Here is a 17,214-nt window from a genome sequence, read left to right on the forward strand (position 1 = left end):
CCAAATGCCTGTTTAAATAGGTGGGTCTTTAAGTTCTTTTTAAAAGTATCAACAGAATCCAAAGAGCATAATGAAAAGGGTAAAGTGTTCCACAACCTGGGAGCTACAGCAGGAAAAGATCCTTGATGATCAGATTAGATTCTGCCACCATTTATATTCAGGTTACCCCCCCCCTCACCTGTGTAATGACTCCAGGTCTGATTTGTATGGGCTGGATGGGGGGTGCTTGAGTGACGAGAGGCACGGAAGCCTCCATTCGAACAGAGTAGCCTGCTGGTTTGGCTGTGTTGGTGGGGATTCCTGCAGGGACAGTGGAGAAAAAAATGTTTTAATTCAAGAAATGTAGCCCTAACAACGAGAAAGAATAATAAAAAATGAAAAAATGAAAATTTGCACATCCCACCTTGAATGGTTGGGGGACACAGAATGAGCGCCTGCTGAAATGAATCGTTGCATCCAAACTGACCACTTCCTGTCTGTAGTGTTATCCCAGGGTGCATCACTGAGGGGGCTGATGGGGCTAACCCCTAAAAAATAAAAAAAAATAAAAAAAGGATGTGACTGGACTATTCTGTGGTATTCAACTGATCAACAATAGAATTCATCAGCCAGTAGATGGCGACATTTATGCCAGGAACAAGAACAGTCACAGCCAGACAGAGCCCAAGAATATTTTACTTGTAGAGATTAGTGGGTTCATCTAATAGAGAACGTCACTGTGGCCTCTTATCTAAGAGATTGAGGCTCATGTGGCTCACCTGTGGATTATCACTCTAACCTATAACTTGTGATCAACTCCAGAGGACGATCAAGATACTGAAACAAAACACGTCAAAGGCCCAATCTATTCCTAAAAAGCTCCCTGAAAAATGCAATTAATAGGATTTCTATAGGCCAAAGAAACTAAATGTAAATTAGGATTAGACACCTTTTTAAATTAACACACTATTAAATCTTTATAAGAGCAATTTAAAGAGGCTCAGTAGAGATGGATGTTTTTTTTTTAAAGCTGGATGACTAAAAGACACTGCAACAGCTCAACTTGCTCCTTGAGACAGGCCTGAGAAATAAACAAAGAACAGTCAAGCATGTGCCTCTGCTTCAGCACTCGCACTGCTCTCGTGCCTGGCTATAATCACATTTATTGAATAACGAGAACTAGGCCTATATTGTTCTGCTACAGCTCCTGCGTGCAGCCCAGCCCCCGTACACATGATAGTAAACACAAAGCAGCCTTTCACAGGATAATACTAAAAAAGCTGCAATGTTTTCCTCTGAAAAATCCCCCTGAACAAGAAAGATTTACCATTTACTATACTGCTCAATGGAAACAGTCACCACCACAGCTGCATCATTCTGCAAGTCATGTGTGTCCCTTCATAGGGGTTCAATTCTGAATAGGAGTGAAAGAGGCTGCTGATACCATCCTTATATTTGTACTGATGATGAGCCTAAGTAGTCACCATTATATTCTATTACAAGTAATGTGTCATCTTTTCATCTTTCATTCTCAGCAGGGTGGCTTGTGAGTGAGGCCGAGATGTTTTGCGGAGTAAAGATCTAATGGCAAAAAAAAGAGGAAGAAGAGGGTCAGCTCCTTTTTTTCTCCTCGGCAACAACTCTGATTTGCACCGTTGCCATGACCTCAGAACACATGACGTGATTTTGTTGCCATGACAGCAGTGCTAAGACGCAATAAGACAAGGCAAGTCAGCGTACACGAAAGCAATAAAGGCAAGGAAATTGTCTACGTGATCAGTCTTCACAGGAGCAGATGAACTGAACACACTGCATGTCGATAACCAACACCATCTGTGATTATTCTATCATTCAGATATTCTTGTCTCTTTTTTTTTGCAATTTCCAGTTCAGGAAACAGAAAAATAGAAATATAATTGATGTAAAATTGTTACATTGATGACTTCTCTGTTTTAAAATGGTTCAACTTCTCTGAGCTGGTGGTTAGTTGTAAGATGTAAAACTCCTGGTGCACATTGATGAAAATGGCAGATGATGATGATGTAAACGCATCCTCAACGACTTACTTGAGCATGGACACCGGTCATCTTGCTGAAGGGGTGGTTGACTGAGGCAGCAGCGGTTGTGGTCACAGGTCTCACAAAAGGACCTTTATTTCTATTGGCCGCCTCATATGCACTGGGACGAGTCCAGCAAACATCCATGATGTGGAAACATGACTTAACACTAGGGGCGAGAGAAAGAGACGCATGCGATTATGTAGCTATATAGGGAGGTCAGATTGACAAGTCTGAGAGTGGCAGGGATGGCACACTCACTGGTTGCTATGGGGAAAGTCGAGCAGATGTTGCATCGTCACGAAGGGATGTGTGAGGGCTTCGGCAGGGGCGATCCTCTCCTCTGCATCAATCAACAACATCTTCTTCAGCAGGCCTACAAACTCCCGGCGGTCTGCCTTCTCTGCCAGCAAGTCACTACCTTCCAGATTCATCACCAAGTTCACCTGCAACCACACAATCATTTTACTGCTCAGACATCTCCTCAGAATAAACAGACACACCTTAAACAGAGTAATGAGTTTAAAAACGAATGTATAAAAAAAAAAAAAGAGGAATGTTGCAATACAGTGCATTATTGTGAAAAAACGGATTATTCTCAAACTTCCAAACCATAAGTCATTATGAATAACGAACGATGACAAGAATCTGCCTCGACTTAAAAAAAAAAAAAAAGTACAACCACTGACAGTTGCCAGGGGAATTTCCACCTGTGGTCTGTTTCTACAGAGAATAGTGAGTGAAACCTGAACCTTCGTTTTTTAAATTAAGGTTCAGCATTTAACCGATGGGAAGTAAAACTCAGAGGAGCTCTTTTCTTTGCCATTAATAAAACCTGTATGCTGTTTTCTCTTCGTGTGGACTTCCTCTGGTGAAGTCCTAGTAACCTACATCCTCTAAACATTTGATGTTGAACTTCCTTTGAAGCATATTGTGGTCTGAGCAGCTGAACATACGTGCGCTATGTCATCCAAACAGCTGAAGATGTACTTCCTCGCTTCCTTTGATTTCATTCCCGTCTCTGTCTCGTGCTCATCTGTTGACTGCAGGGGGGGAAAGTGTTGAGTGAGAATACAAGAAGTGAATTGAGCAAAGCAGTTACCATGTTATGTTATGATGTATATAATAGTTTCTGTTCTTATAAACAAGTTCATTCATGTAGGAAACTCCTCTGCTCTAACGCAGCCCATTTCATTCTTTAATTTCTATTTTATTAGTGGGCAAATGTCTGTCTGAAATGTGGTTTCAGTTCTGTGAATGTTTTGGTTTGTTTCAGGAAAGACATTGCTTCTTTATTAGGAACTCTGAGTTTGCCCAATTATTTTTTACCATTCATGTTGTAGAGAAACAAAAAAAAAGGGTGGAGTTCAGTCGTTTACTTGTATTAAGCCAATTTGTCTAGACAGCAAAAGTTGTTATCTAGACTGACTGTGTCGAAACTGTTAAGATCTAGATACTTGTTAAACAAGATTGGATATAAGTTTACGACTCAACCAAGTATGGCTGCCGACCATGGGCTTAGAGCTATACCCTTAGGGATTTACACACTTGTTACGGGGTAGTCACCCAGCCGCCTTGGTTTCCAAATTTCTCTGGAAATTCAGGGGAGAAAATGTAAATACAATGCAATGATGTCGGCTTTTTACAGCAGCACCACAACAGTTTTCAACTACACCCTCAATTTTACACACATGACTATTCCAGTCATACTTGGTCATGATTTCATAAAGTCTCGTTTTAAGTAACTACTGCTCACCTTTAGTCTCCATGCTGCATAAGGTGAGTCAGACTCTCTGCAAAAGAACCGCGCCGTCTTTGTCCCCGCATTTAATAGATGTTCTCCTGGCAAACCTTGTGTCTGAGAAATGTAGCGAATCTGTTGGACATACGGAGGGAAGACAGGGAGAGAAGAGAACATGGGAATCGTCAATTATTAAAAAAAAAAAAAAAAAAAACCTGTATAACCAATTTATGATCAACATTTATCTTAATTTCAAAATATAATTTCAACAAATGCTGTTTTCTTCAAGGTTATTGGTTATTTCTCAATCACCACAGCACTTTATTCTAATGCACACTTTCCCACTCATAATAATTTACAAAGTCAGTCACAGTGACGTTACTCCCTCAGGGTCTGAGTTACTTATGTGTGCATGAATGTGTAAAGAGCAGGGGCGGCTACAGACACCTTAAAAATGTCACATTCCTGACAAACAGTTAGACCCAAGACCGCGTGAAGCCCGTGATTATGATCTCTGAGGAGGTGTCAGGGTCTTCACATATAAATTCAGATAACAACGTTCCTATGGTGTCAATGCCAAATGCTTTGCTTGGTAATGATGCTCGTCAGTCAGATGCTGTGAGGCAAGAATGTCGCACACAGGTTTATGAGAAGAGACCAGTGAGAAGCCTGGCTGACGTCAATCACACCCAAGTGTAAAGGACAACAACCGTTAGAGATTCAGCACTGTTCACAGGCAAGGAGAGAGAGAAAGAGACACACACTGGGAGAACAGTGAGGACCGTGAAGAAGTCACTGGACACATTCAAATGTGAAAGATAATAGTTCAGAATGATAAAACTTAGAAGTCCATCTCTCTCTTTTTCTCAAACTGAAATCTAAATGTGAATCACAAAAGTTACGTACGTCCTCACCGCTTAAAGAAAAGTAAAGAGTGTATAATTTGGGGAACCTGGGGGAAAGTACTGGGTGAAAGTTGGATAAACATGACTCATGTAGGAAAAATAAACAAATGAGTTTTCTGATGTGATCGTGCTGACAGTCACACACGATGATTAAAAAAAAGTGGGATGTGGGGGCCGGGGGCGTGAATGTTTTCGGCTTCTGAAGGGGAGCACACCAGAAAAAGTTTGAGAACCACGGCTCTAGCCAGTGCGACGCCTCTGCGCTGGTTTATATTGGTTTGTTGCTGAGGCGTTAATGCTGCAGTGTGACTGTGTGTGGGTGAGGCTTATGTTCACGTTAGAGGGCTATTGATGAGGTTAGGATACGCACATGCGCTAGGATGACGATGGTAAGATTCAGAGCTGATGGTGGAGATCCCCTCGCTTATCTAAACCACACTGACTTCCAAGAATCATAAAACATGTGTCTTATTCATTGTCTTTGATAATACATGCTGAAACTAATTCCCTCTTATTTTGCGTCATGCATTCCAATCACTATGTATGAAGCAGATGAGCACTGCTGATACCGCCCTCAGCCCCAGCAAACTTTACCCTTTGACTACATTCTTCTTTCTCATCTGTAGCGTCGCTGCCGTGCAGTTCTGCAACATCATGTGAATAGTAACAGACACAAAACAAAAAACAAAGTCGGCATGTGTGGGTGGGAAAATTCTTGTGACGGGAAAACCCTTATTTTTCCTGGAAGGCGTGTCTCTGCAGAGATCTGACAAACCAGTGAGATCACTGGTGCAAAGCACTGGCTTAAAAAGAAACAACAACTATCTAGCGAGCCCGGGCCTGCTACAGAGCAGACAGGAAGCAAAGGCAGTCTTTATTTTATGGCACTCCAGATAACAATACCGACTGTGCAAAGTTGCATTTTTAATGTTCTCCCTCATTGCCATAAGTAAAAGTACAGCTCAATTTAGAATAATGTACTCCGCTCCCTCCTCCTACGTATCCAGTGTACAAAGAATCTCCTCCACATTTGTGACACTCGGGCACAGTTTGTACCAGCACACAAACAGGAAAATTCCTACTGGAGCCTTGATGCTTTTAACTACCTCTAACCCAAATCCCTTTTGCTTCCACTGACCCTGCCTACATCCTATTACACTAGCAGATCCTCCAAGTTGCCAGCTAGGCCAAGCCCCAAGCAACAACAAAAAAACACACACACACACACCATAAAAAGTCAGCAAACACACATTGCATTATTCTGTGCAAAAGCATGCATTGACCCCCATGGTTGCACCACTTATACGGTGCCTGAGGAAACAAAAGACAGGGGCAGTTAAAGTGATAAACAGAGCAAAGATGTGGGGAACTGCATAACTCCCATGACAACAACACCTGGGCTAATCAGCCAGTCATAATGAGGCACTGGGTGAATGGTGGAGTCTTCACATCAAAGAAGCGAGCAGCGTCCTGCTGTGAAGCGAAAGATGGTGTGACTGGGGGATGAGGTAAGGGAGACGGAGGAGAGCGGGAGGAAGGAAGGTGGAACAGCCCGAGTTATAAATACAATATGCTGTGTGGGATGGAACAAGACCCCCATGCAGAAAGATAAGAAGAAGAAAAGGGGGGGAAGAAGGGGGGGGCGGGGGCGGCCGGAGCCCCGTCAGCTCCAAACAGCTCACCCTGTGCCCCCTGGATGACATCTCACACCAGCAGTCAGCTGCCTAGCTGTTTACTGACATACAGTCAGTTGGCTGTTTATTTAAAGTGATAGAAATTTACAAGCGTACTATTTTAAAGTTCTGTTATATATACTGTATATATGAGAGCAATAGTACAGGGAGTGCCAAGTTATGTTTACCCTTTGAAACTCACTTTGTCTCACAAGCCAATAAATGAACAGAATAAAGCTAGAAAGTACGATCCTACGAGTGCTACTAGTATCAGTGCTAGATACAAAGGGTGACAACTGAAATCGAAAGTTGGGGTGGGTCATTTTTTTTTTTTTCATTAACATGTTTAATTAGAATTGAAGTCAATTCATTTCACTTCTTAAAACATTTCTGTGTTATTTCACTGTCACCAGTCGGGTTGTCGGTGAGCGTGAGAGAAGATGCTTTGTATTTTTAATGCTGTTCCTCAAATGCTCTAAACCCCATAATGACTGATGCAAATGAATGAATAGGAATATATGATGTGTTGAAAAGAACTCTAGCTGTCTGTGAATGCACAATACTCTCCCCTCAGTATGAGAATAAAATCCCCAAAAAGCACCAGAAACCAAAATGAAAGTCATGAAACTTTTTTCATTAGTGCTCCGGCACTGGCTGGTTTTCCCATTCACTGGGCAATTCCATGAGCAAATGGAGAACATTCGAGTCAGTGGGCAGACTCGACAAAGAAAGATTTGGGGGGAGGGTGTGAAGTGTGGAGAGTGGAGAGTTCAGTCACATAAGAACTGCAGTCAAAAAATCACAGGGATTTTGGAAATTTGTCAAGCCATGGTGACTGCACCATGCAGGGAGGGATACCCCAGGATGTGCTGCAGACTAAATACACAACTGCTAAAAAAGGAGAGGGTAACGTGATAGATCTAGCAAAGCTGAAATCTTAAACCAATTTCAGTTTTGATTTCTGTCAGTGAATCACTCAAAGCCCTCCACCCCCCATCCCCTGCTTTACTTAGATTTGAACTCAGTTAGCCATTTACATACAGTAGGCTTTGATTTCCACCTGATAAATACACTGTGCTGCATTCCTCAGGTTGTCTCTTGGTTATTATCTGGCTCTTATCTCTTATCTTCTATCTTTATTTCATTGTCTCTCACACTGCCAGCCACTCTATGCTAACTTTATCCCATCCAGCCCCCACACGCACACACCCTCAATCAGCTCTCTGAGCGTCCCCTTACTAAATTGAGGAGACTCCCCCCAGATATCTCTCTAAAGCTGCTTTGCGACATGCTGACTGGCTCCTGCAAAAACAGATTCATCATATTTAGACTGGTGTGCTTCTGCGCTCAAGTCAAATCTCTTTCGGAGGTGTTGAGTTATCTCTCCTGTCTCGGGCCCGGAGAAAATGAAAAATGATACCAGACCATAAAAATACTTTGGTATGAGTGCAGCAGCGTGCAGTGGGGCCGAGTGCCGTGATATAGGGTACTGCATAGGACAGAGTTGGATCTGACTGAGGCTCTTTTGGCAGGCTTTTTTTTGACTAGATAGGGCTCCGGGGCAGGAGGGGGGGAAAGCCGCTCAGCATAAGCCCAGATCAGTCTAGTCCTGGGAAGACACTGTCAGGGCTGCACTGGGAGGAGCAGACATGCAGCAGTTCTTAACAGACATAGCATCAATCACAAGAACATGCCTTTCTGCCACAGACGCCAGCTGACAGAGTCCTCGGGGTAGGTACATCTCCAAGGATCCGGTAAATTGGCACTAATTTGTTACTGTAAGTCACTTGAGCCCTCTGTCACGCTCCTCATTCAAACAAAGTGTAATCATCATGCAGTGCACTAAGGTTTTTCTTTCCCTAAACCTAAAACGTTTCTTCTCTCTCTCTCTCCAATCCATGCTGTCTTCATACACAAAATCCCTTCATTAAAGATGGCATTAGGCCTAGATTTCACACAGATTAGAAAAAAAAACAACCGATTTGTTCAAACTGTACACACTGTGTGTAATATTGCATCCTACCTTCAAATAATTTGGCCTGAACTGTCCTATTAAACGTTCCTACTGTCTTTTTAAGCCTTTGTCTGCATCTCTTTCCAACACTTCTTAACACTTCTTTCAAAGAGATTTAGACCGAAGTTGTGAAGGATCACATATCCTGCAAAACCCTCTCCTTAGTGGGTTTGCAGCTTGATTGGAAAGAATATGAAGTAATGGAAAAGGGAGAATAGGAGAGGGGAAACAAGGGGAGAGGGAGAAGAGAGCAGAAAAATAACAGACTGGGTGGAAACAGAGGGTGTAGCACTGCCTTCACAGCAGCATGGCTAATGTAAGGATGGGTGGGAGGCAAGAGGGAATAGAGGGAAGGCCCGAAGTAAAATGGAGCACTATGAAAAAAAAAGAAAAAGCTTTTCATGTGGCGATGATGAAGAGAGGACTGAGTCATGTCGAATGTAGAACTAGAGAGATGCTGGAATGACTCGCAAGAAAAAAACCTGAAAGGAGAGCGGGGAAGCGCACAGGGGTGGGGTGAGGGTGGAGGAGAAGCAGGAAGTCCTGCGAGAGAAGACGGTTATTTACCTGGTCGTACTCCAGAGCCCCAGGGTAAAGGGGCCAGCCCAGAAAAAGCTCCGCTATCACACAGCCTAGGGACCACATGTCTATGGCTTCACAAAACGGCAATCCCAAAATAATCTCTGGAGCCCTGTGGAACAGACAAAGCACACAACTGTTAGGCTACAGTGACAAAAATAACATTTCATGTAAAAGCATTTAAACGTGAGGTAAGGCTGTAGGAAATAAAGTTGAATATAAATGTTTTTGTGCCATCTTTAGATCCTATATCTATAAAATGTCATACAGAACTGTGCATACAATCCATTCATCAACAACAACAACTTTAAAACAGTGTTTTTCCAATTTCAAAACTCATGGATGTTTTGTTTCTGGCTTTGGAAGATGATGTCATGAGAAAACAAATATCCATTATTAGTAATGTCATGGAATTCCTGATGATGGTCAGATTAGATTGTGTGGTTCATGTGTGTAACGGCGCCAAGTGATTCGTAAGCCAGTGTTGCGCTTGTGCTAGTCGCCAAGCGTCAGCAGGCTGAGCCAGTGGGTTAGCAGGTCAGCCAGGCTGGGATCAGAGCTTTGACAGGCTGTTGTATCGGCTCTAGGCTGATGGGGAATAAGAAGCACAGTCACTACTTCTTCGCCTACACGCTGGCTCAGTGTTACTCTCAGTAACTCCATAACTCCATAATAGCACTGTAATACCATGTCACAGGAATGACTAGTGGTGACGCAGGCCTGTCAGCTCCAATACAGGTAAGACATGTCAAAGATGGACATGGCTGTCAAGAACCCGATGTTTAGGACACACACACACCACACAAAGCCTATAAACAGTCACAGTGACAGTGCACAGACAGCATGAAGCAGCTTTTTTGTTGGATTTAAGTCTTTCTGTGCAGGAGTGTCTACAGTGTCAGTCACAGACTACATATCTGTAGGACAACTCAGACTGCTGCCTGTGGACAACCAAGGTCTATTTTCACACATGTACTGCAACCCTGAACTTTTGTTTTTGTTCTTTTTGTCTAATTCTGCTGAACTGGACATTAAATGGAGCCATCTTCTTGGTATAATGTCGGAGCCGATGTACAAAAAGAGTCGGTCGTTGAGCTGCCAGTGAGGAGCATGTTGATTGATGGTCCTATCCAAAGGCCTTGTCTCCATCCCACATCCTCCACATATGTGCCACCTCTCACCTAGGGCTGGGCGATATATCGATATAAAAAATATATCGATATATTTTTTAATGGGATATGGAATTTGACCATATCGCATATATCGATATAGTTCAAATTTGCGCTGTGATCCTTGCTCCATTCAGGCTGCTGATCTGGAGCTCCCTGCACTGCTCGCCGCGCTCCGCTCCGTCCCTCCTCTAACTATTTTATTCATGCTTCAGACCGCTGCTTCACCAGCTGACCGAGAGGAACGCACGAGTCCACGTCGACCTCGTTGCCGTTAACGAGCCGAGCCGCGGCTCTAGAGGCTCAGTCAGCTGCTGTAGCACGGCTGTTAGCCGTTAGCTGTTATTAGCCGTTAGCACGTCGTCCCCTGCAGCAGCGTCAGAGCTCCAGACCTCTGTGAGCCGCGGTGCTTTCACCAGATACAGCTCGTAAAAAGGTTCGCGTTTACCCCATGGATCTATGATATAATACATCCATGGTTTACACACTTTTGTTTTCACTCTGGTCCAAACCGTGGGTCCGTGAGTGTCACGTGACGTTTCCATGACGACTGACCGGAAAAGACGTGGGGCACGTCACGTGACTCCAGGTTAAAAAAAAAAATCTCTGAGAAATAACAGAGACACAAGGCAGTTGTTGTTTTTTAGTTTTTAGTGCAGACAATTGATAGTTTTTTTTTATTTCAAGAGTGCCTTTCTATAAGACTCTGCTATAGCTGGTGTTTATGTTACAGAAATGTCTTAAATTATACATGATAATGACAATATTTTCAAATTTCCAGCCAACTTTTAACATTGATCTTAGAAGAGGCCTTATGGAATCACGCCTTCTAAAATCCATTACTCCATTACTTTGATTTCAAAAAAGGTACTCTTGTCAGGCAGTATTTATGTTTATATTTTGTTATTTGAGCAACTGAACATTTATTCATGAACCAGATGAAGAAACCTGTTTATTATTTATTCATTTGATTTTGCAACTGTTCAGTGAAATAGCCGGTTTCAATAAAACTACCTGTGACTTGTCATATTTGGCTTTAATTTTGACTGAACATTTGCTCTCACTTTGCGGAAAAATATCGGGATATATATCGTATATCGATATTCAGACAAAATATATCGGGATATGACTGTTGGTCCATATCGCCCAGCCCTACTCTCACCTAAACCATAATGAACATAGTATTTTATCTGTATGTGAACACATCGCACAAAGATCATTTTCTATTCTGTGTTAAAGGGAAACTCAAGACTATGTCTGAACCTGACTGTCCAGACATCATATGTAAAAGCAGGTTTACTCTGCATTTCATTTACATCAATTATTTTATGTGATAATTAAAGAAGCATGTGTTTAACCCTCAAACTATTTGGGTTGCTGTTACACAGAGCTTTACACGCTAATGAAGGAAATCCTGCCCTTTCAAACCGAATGTTTGTAAAGTGATCTGTCAGACCGCCACTCTGTGACGTCTTTGGGGGCCATATAGGACTGAATGGCGAGAGACAGGAGATCCATATGGACGGCAACAGCATGCTTAAGATGCTAAAATAAGTTTTAGCCAATTTTATCGCACGGTCAAAACAAATGCATGCAACAGCTGGTGCAATAGACGGCATAGCAGTCGAGAACCGACCAGACAGCTATGCTAACCATTCCAGCCTCACAGGCATGTCCTATTTATAAGGAGCAAGTTTTCCCTGGAGGAATGAGGAGCGAGAGTGAAGCCACATATCAACGCATGCACTTGCATTCATCAGGACACACAGCTGACGTAGGGATATCCTGTAAGGCTATAAGTACAACCTGAGCACCGGGCATCATCCAGTTGGTGATGTAGTTAAGAGTCAACCATGTAACCAAAAACTCTTTCCAGCTCCGGCTCCTGTTCATTTATTACACCCTACGTACTCAATCAATTACAGATGCACTGCATTAGAGTTAACAACAGAACACTTCGGTATTATAGTCTTTAATAAGACCACCGGGTTAAGATCGCCCTGAGCCGTCTTCGAAATCTTGCAGCATCAACCAAAACAACAATGCCAATGAAAATAGGTGGCTTAAGGTAGAGCAGGCTGAATGGATGTTGCCATGGTTGCATGGCTCTGTCCTAATCAACGCAACTCAAGCCTCGCCGCCCTCCTGTGAAACCAAATCTGTTTTCCATCCTGAGGATATGACGTACGCTCTGAGGGGCCACTGAGAACGCTACAGGACTCAATGTCCACTGACACGTGTAGGAGCTCCAGAGGGAACGGGGCAGGTAGAACAAAACCATTTAGCAAGGTGATGGACACATGGACACACACACACACACACAAACACACACTCCCACTCAAAAGCGGTGAGTGGGTACAGACGATGAATGAATTGTAGCTATTAGATAAATTGAATAATGAAATATCACAATTACCATATGCAATACCCTGATGCTTCGTAACTGCACATAAACAGGCAGTGACTCATCCAAGCACATGTCTGCATTATGTGTACACATTATATACAGATAATGTACCATTACAAAATCAATGGTAAGTGGTACATACAGTACATGACTGTATGAAAATAAAATATTGACCAATATTATTGTATTTTTGATTAGATGGATTGATTTGTGAACATGATGGATGTTCACATGACCATCTGTCCATGCTAAATATCAGGTTTCTTAGACTATACTAAAGAGTGATCGGCAACAACAACAAAAACAACTGAGGCTGCATGAATGCACGCAACATCAATACTTTAACTATCCATTAAATGCAGTCGATCAGTCTGTTTCTAATGCTTTAACGTGCTACATATGCACGGAGGCTGAACATGTTCTTCCTCGGTCACAAGACAAAAGGCTGGTGTGTCTGGTGTGTTGACTGATAGTACTCCACTGTGCAAAGGTTGGAAGTGAATGTCTATGAGTGAAACCTGAGTTGTCTACAATATCACCGTGTTCAAAGGTTTCTATAGAGCCTCATTTGTTATCGGTGAAAAACACCTTCAGAGGCAGCAGAGGGGAAAAAAGACACATCTTCAAAGAGCTTTCTCTGCCTGCAGTGTTGTCAGAAAGCCCCCCCTCTTCTTTTTTTTTTCAAAAAAATTGTTCACAGCTCACGTCCAGGTTTTTTCCAGCCTTTCTATACAATAACATTTTAGAGAGGTTCCTTTAGTTGAAGAATTAAAAGAATTCTGGAAGTATTTTTCAATGGTTTGTGCTCTTTATGATTTACAAGACTTAAACTGACACAGTGCAACTTTTAACATTTGGTTTTAAGTGAAGTCAATGAATGGACCCATCACTAACAAACCCCTACAACCGGCTAAGCACACAGGCACAACACCGGGCCCAATACGACTCCCTCACACTCCAGGTCTGACATTCAACAGCAATTACAAAGTAAAATCCAAACAAGGCAGAAGCAATTGTAAGACTTGGTCGCCTGTTTTCTCCTCACAGCCTGAAGCCTCGACTATAATTTTACTGCTCCTTTGTGGATAGGATCTGACCAATCAAAGCCCACGTCTCCTCTGGTCAACAAGTTCAACAGTTTGTTCCCGTCGTCTCAAACAGCTGCTTCCCTTCTTGCATGCAACTCCTCTTTTCTTCCTTCTCTGTTTGTTTGTCTCTCACCCACAGAGACTGAGGCACAAGGCGATGTTATGTTAGCAGAAACAACACAAAGATGATGCATGGCAAGACTCCAAAAAACATACACACACAGACACACTATACGTAGGCCCTAAACTGAACTGTTGAGATTCAGAATAAGTTGCTTCCTCTTATCCTGAGAACTTCTATCAAGGCATTGATGAGAGATTTCAAACTTTTGGCAGTGTGGCTAACTGTTCCCTTCACCTGGCTAAACATCAGTACAGACACATCTCTGAGCTGTAGTCTGTACTGTACAGACACAAAGTCAATATGGATCTTTTTCTCTATCTGCAGGTAAGAGCACAAACATAAATTCTCCAAACTGTCAGTGTTCCTTTGATATGCATGTGTGCTAAATGTTTTTTTTTTTTAACTTTTATCTTATTTTTATCTCACCTGGAAAAGAAAAAAAAAAACACTGGAGCCAGTCACACATCTTATTATTTGCAAGAAGGGGGGCATGGCGGAGCGGAGAAATTATCTGTCTCTATTTCTTATTCATGGCCATTATCTCACAGTCCAGAAATAGTCCTCTGATCCTCCCTGCTCTGTCATCACAGGGAGGAACCAAGTGTAAAGTGGCATCGAACCAGCTCACACAGAGCACAGCAAATAAGAGTAGCTACACGTCGGGGCTCATTGTCGCTGCATGCTTGGACGACGGGCCCTTTTGCTAAGCTTCTCCTGGTAAATAAACTCAGCTGGGCCATGTACTGCAGTTGGCCGAAGCTTTGGGCCACGAAGACAAACTGACAACGCGGTGACTCCATGATGGAAGAATGGAGTCTTACTGCACGTCTCTTCCAGGAAATGTAATTCCACATACTCTCAGAGCATCCTGCATTATTCAGTGGAACACAAAGGCTGTGTAGCAAAGGCAGAGGTAGCACTTGCACTCTGATCTGCCCAGATCTTAGATTAAGGATACAAGGCTTTAGACACGTTTTACAGATATAAACCGCTCAATGTGCTGACGCAGAGCCAGGTTTTTAAAAAAAAAAGAAGAAAAAAGAAAAAGAAAAAAGCTTTTTTCCAGTCCAGGTGGACTAAAGTGTCTTCTGTGCAATTTCACAGTTTGAATCGAGTTGAAATGATTTTGCAAAAACTGCATCTGGGTTTTGGTCCATGACACCAGGGGGATAGAAAAACAAATAGTTTTCTCCTTGACATGCCAGATAAATGATTCACAGTCCAACCTGGTGAGAGTTTTATTTGATGTACTCAATTTTACTAGTTTATGAGGACAAATGAATTCTGATAATGACACACTGCAAGTACATAGCTACATATAGCTACACTAACACATGACAAACAAGCCACAGTTTATTTCATGAGAAGAATCTCTCTGATGTTTACCAGATCACACAGCAAATGGAGCAGGCTATCAGCAATTCACAGCCTTGACAACAAAATATCTCTCTCCATCGTTCCCAGCTATGTAGCCTTCTGCTATTTCCAAGGTGAAATCTTGCCAGCATTTCACCCCAAAGACTTTTAATTTCTGAAAAGAACAACAAGGACTCCGAGACCTTCTGATGTACAAAGTTGATCTTGGATTTGAAGCACTTTCTACCGTTTTCATTTTCTCTATTGTGTTTGAACTTGCGCTTGTTAAGCTGCCACCTCAGACAGGCACGCCAGGCATGCTTCACTTTCAGCGGCGCAGTCATATCGCTGCACACCGTAATGGTGAACCACAGCTGCTCACCGTGGTACTATCATGAATGCTGCAAAATTAATCAAGCAGAATACATATACCATAGCACATAGGGAAAAAAGCCTACAGCCAAATGCTCACTGTGGTGAGTCTCTTCATAACAGTAACACAATATTGTATGAAAACAATTTGCACAAGACCAGCAAATTCATTCGTTACTGGGAACATGAAGCAGTGCAGAGGCTGCTCATGACGGGCACGTGAAACCAACCTCAGTCCAACAAAGAGTTGGATGAGCAATGAGACTTTCACATGTGAGCACACGTTGGAGATATTGCTGTGACCCTTTAGCTTAGTTGCCTTCCCTTATTGTAGCTGTAAATCCTCAGAGCTTAAGGTAACAATCAATAATAGAACCACTGACTGGACATAACAAAGTGGAAGTGAAAACCAAATGTTCGTATCTTGTTGGTAAAATACAACATGATGCAAAAACAGTAACATGAGAAGCCTTGATGAATAATTTAGATGCTTACTAACTAACAGACGGCAAGCCATTGCAAGCTAGTGGGGCCGCATGAATAACAGAAAACACTCATTACCCACTAACCCAGAGACGTTCATAAGCAGGGAGGTGTTTGTGCGCCCACAAGTTTACACACACACACACACAAAATGTTTTTAGGACCAACCTCTGGGATTACTTGCTTGTTCTATAAAAATATCAGATCTACTTTCCAGGGGAAGATAATCCAGTAGTCTTAGTTCAAATATTGAATCAGTGGATAGGAGAACTGCCAACAGGTCAGAGGTGTAGGTTCACTTGGACAATCTGGAGCAGGTCTTTGAACACAAACAATTTACTAGTCACAATGCTTTGGCAAGTCAAAATGTATAAATTCAATTAACTGTTGACTGTAGTAAAATTAAATGGAAAGTTAAAGAACACTTCTGCCAAAGTAAAAACCTCCAGTCGTTCTGGAAAACCTGATCTTGTAATGTGTTTCTAATTATTCCACTAAATTACAGCATTGTAAAGCATGAGTCGATTAATTAATATGAGCTGCTTGCTTTCAGTAAAATCATGAACATGAAGGCACAGCTTATAAGACAAAAATGTTTTTGAGGACTGTTTCCTGGTGAATGGCCTTTCTGTGCGTGCAGCAGTAATCAACAAAAACAAAACTCTGGAAAAAATTATCAAAAAATGATTAATCCAAAACCTTTATAAAACAAAATTAGGGTCTCATTTTCAAGTTGGAGCTGTGATTGAGCCGAGAGAGTTCCAGCTTAGCTGACTGTGCAAACATGGGTGGCAAATAACAAGTGGCCGCTGGCCAAATGGTTGTAAACTGCGGAAGCGGCAGGTCTATCTGTCAAACTTATGGGTCTGAGCAGCTGATAGATTTGATGTATCCACCAGGCACAGAAGAACACCAGCCAACACATACGTACTGCTGCACACATACCCAAATGCACACAAACACAAATGGACATGTGAAAATCAAAACAGCTGACGTTCGAGCTAGTTGACCTTGAACAAGTAAGTGTGAGCTCTCTCTAGTATTTCAAGCTGCCCTTATTTCATTCTGGCTGTCTATGTACTTCACCATCTATAGAAGTCACAGCACACTGGCCGGTGTCCCATGAGCTATTTTAAGCAACCCTTCACTCTCAGCCTCGGCAACGCTGCTCCCTCACCGTATGCTTTGCATTCTCCTGTTTGTGAGGGGACACAAACTACAGAGGGACACAATTTTCACTTTACATTTTTTAATCCATGACCATGTT

General features: G+C 42.4%; 1 protein-coding gene across 1 annotated transcript in view; it reads right to left on the reverse strand.

The window, feature by feature from the left end:
• The window catches only part of hipk3b (homeodomain interacting protein kinase 3b), a 41,058-nt gene that overhangs the window by 7,721 nt on the left and 16,123 nt on the right, over positions 1 to 17,214 (reverse strand). The window contains exons 3-9 of the mRNA XM_084001619.1: positions 8,937 to 9,060; positions 3,793 to 3,912; positions 2,993 to 3,079; positions 2,298 to 2,482; positions 2,046 to 2,205; positions 404 to 527; positions 179 to 300 (exon numbers count right to left, since the gene is read on the reverse strand). Of these exons, the coding sequence (XP_083857745.1) occupies positions 179 to 300; positions 404 to 527; positions 2,046 to 2,205; positions 2,298 to 2,482; positions 2,993 to 3,079; positions 3,793 to 3,912; positions 8,937 to 9,060 (922 nt within the window). The remainder of the gene's footprint in view (positions 1 to 178; positions 301 to 403; positions 528 to 2,045; positions 2,206 to 2,297; positions 2,483 to 2,992; positions 3,080 to 3,792; positions 3,913 to 8,936; positions 9,061 to 17,214) is intronic.

Source organism: Trachurus trachurus (assembly GCF_905171665.1).
Source record: "Trachurus trachurus genome assembly, chromosome: 3".
Lineage (NCBI taxonomy): Eukaryota > Metazoa > Chordata > Actinopteri > Carangiformes > Carangidae > Trachurus > Trachurus trachurus.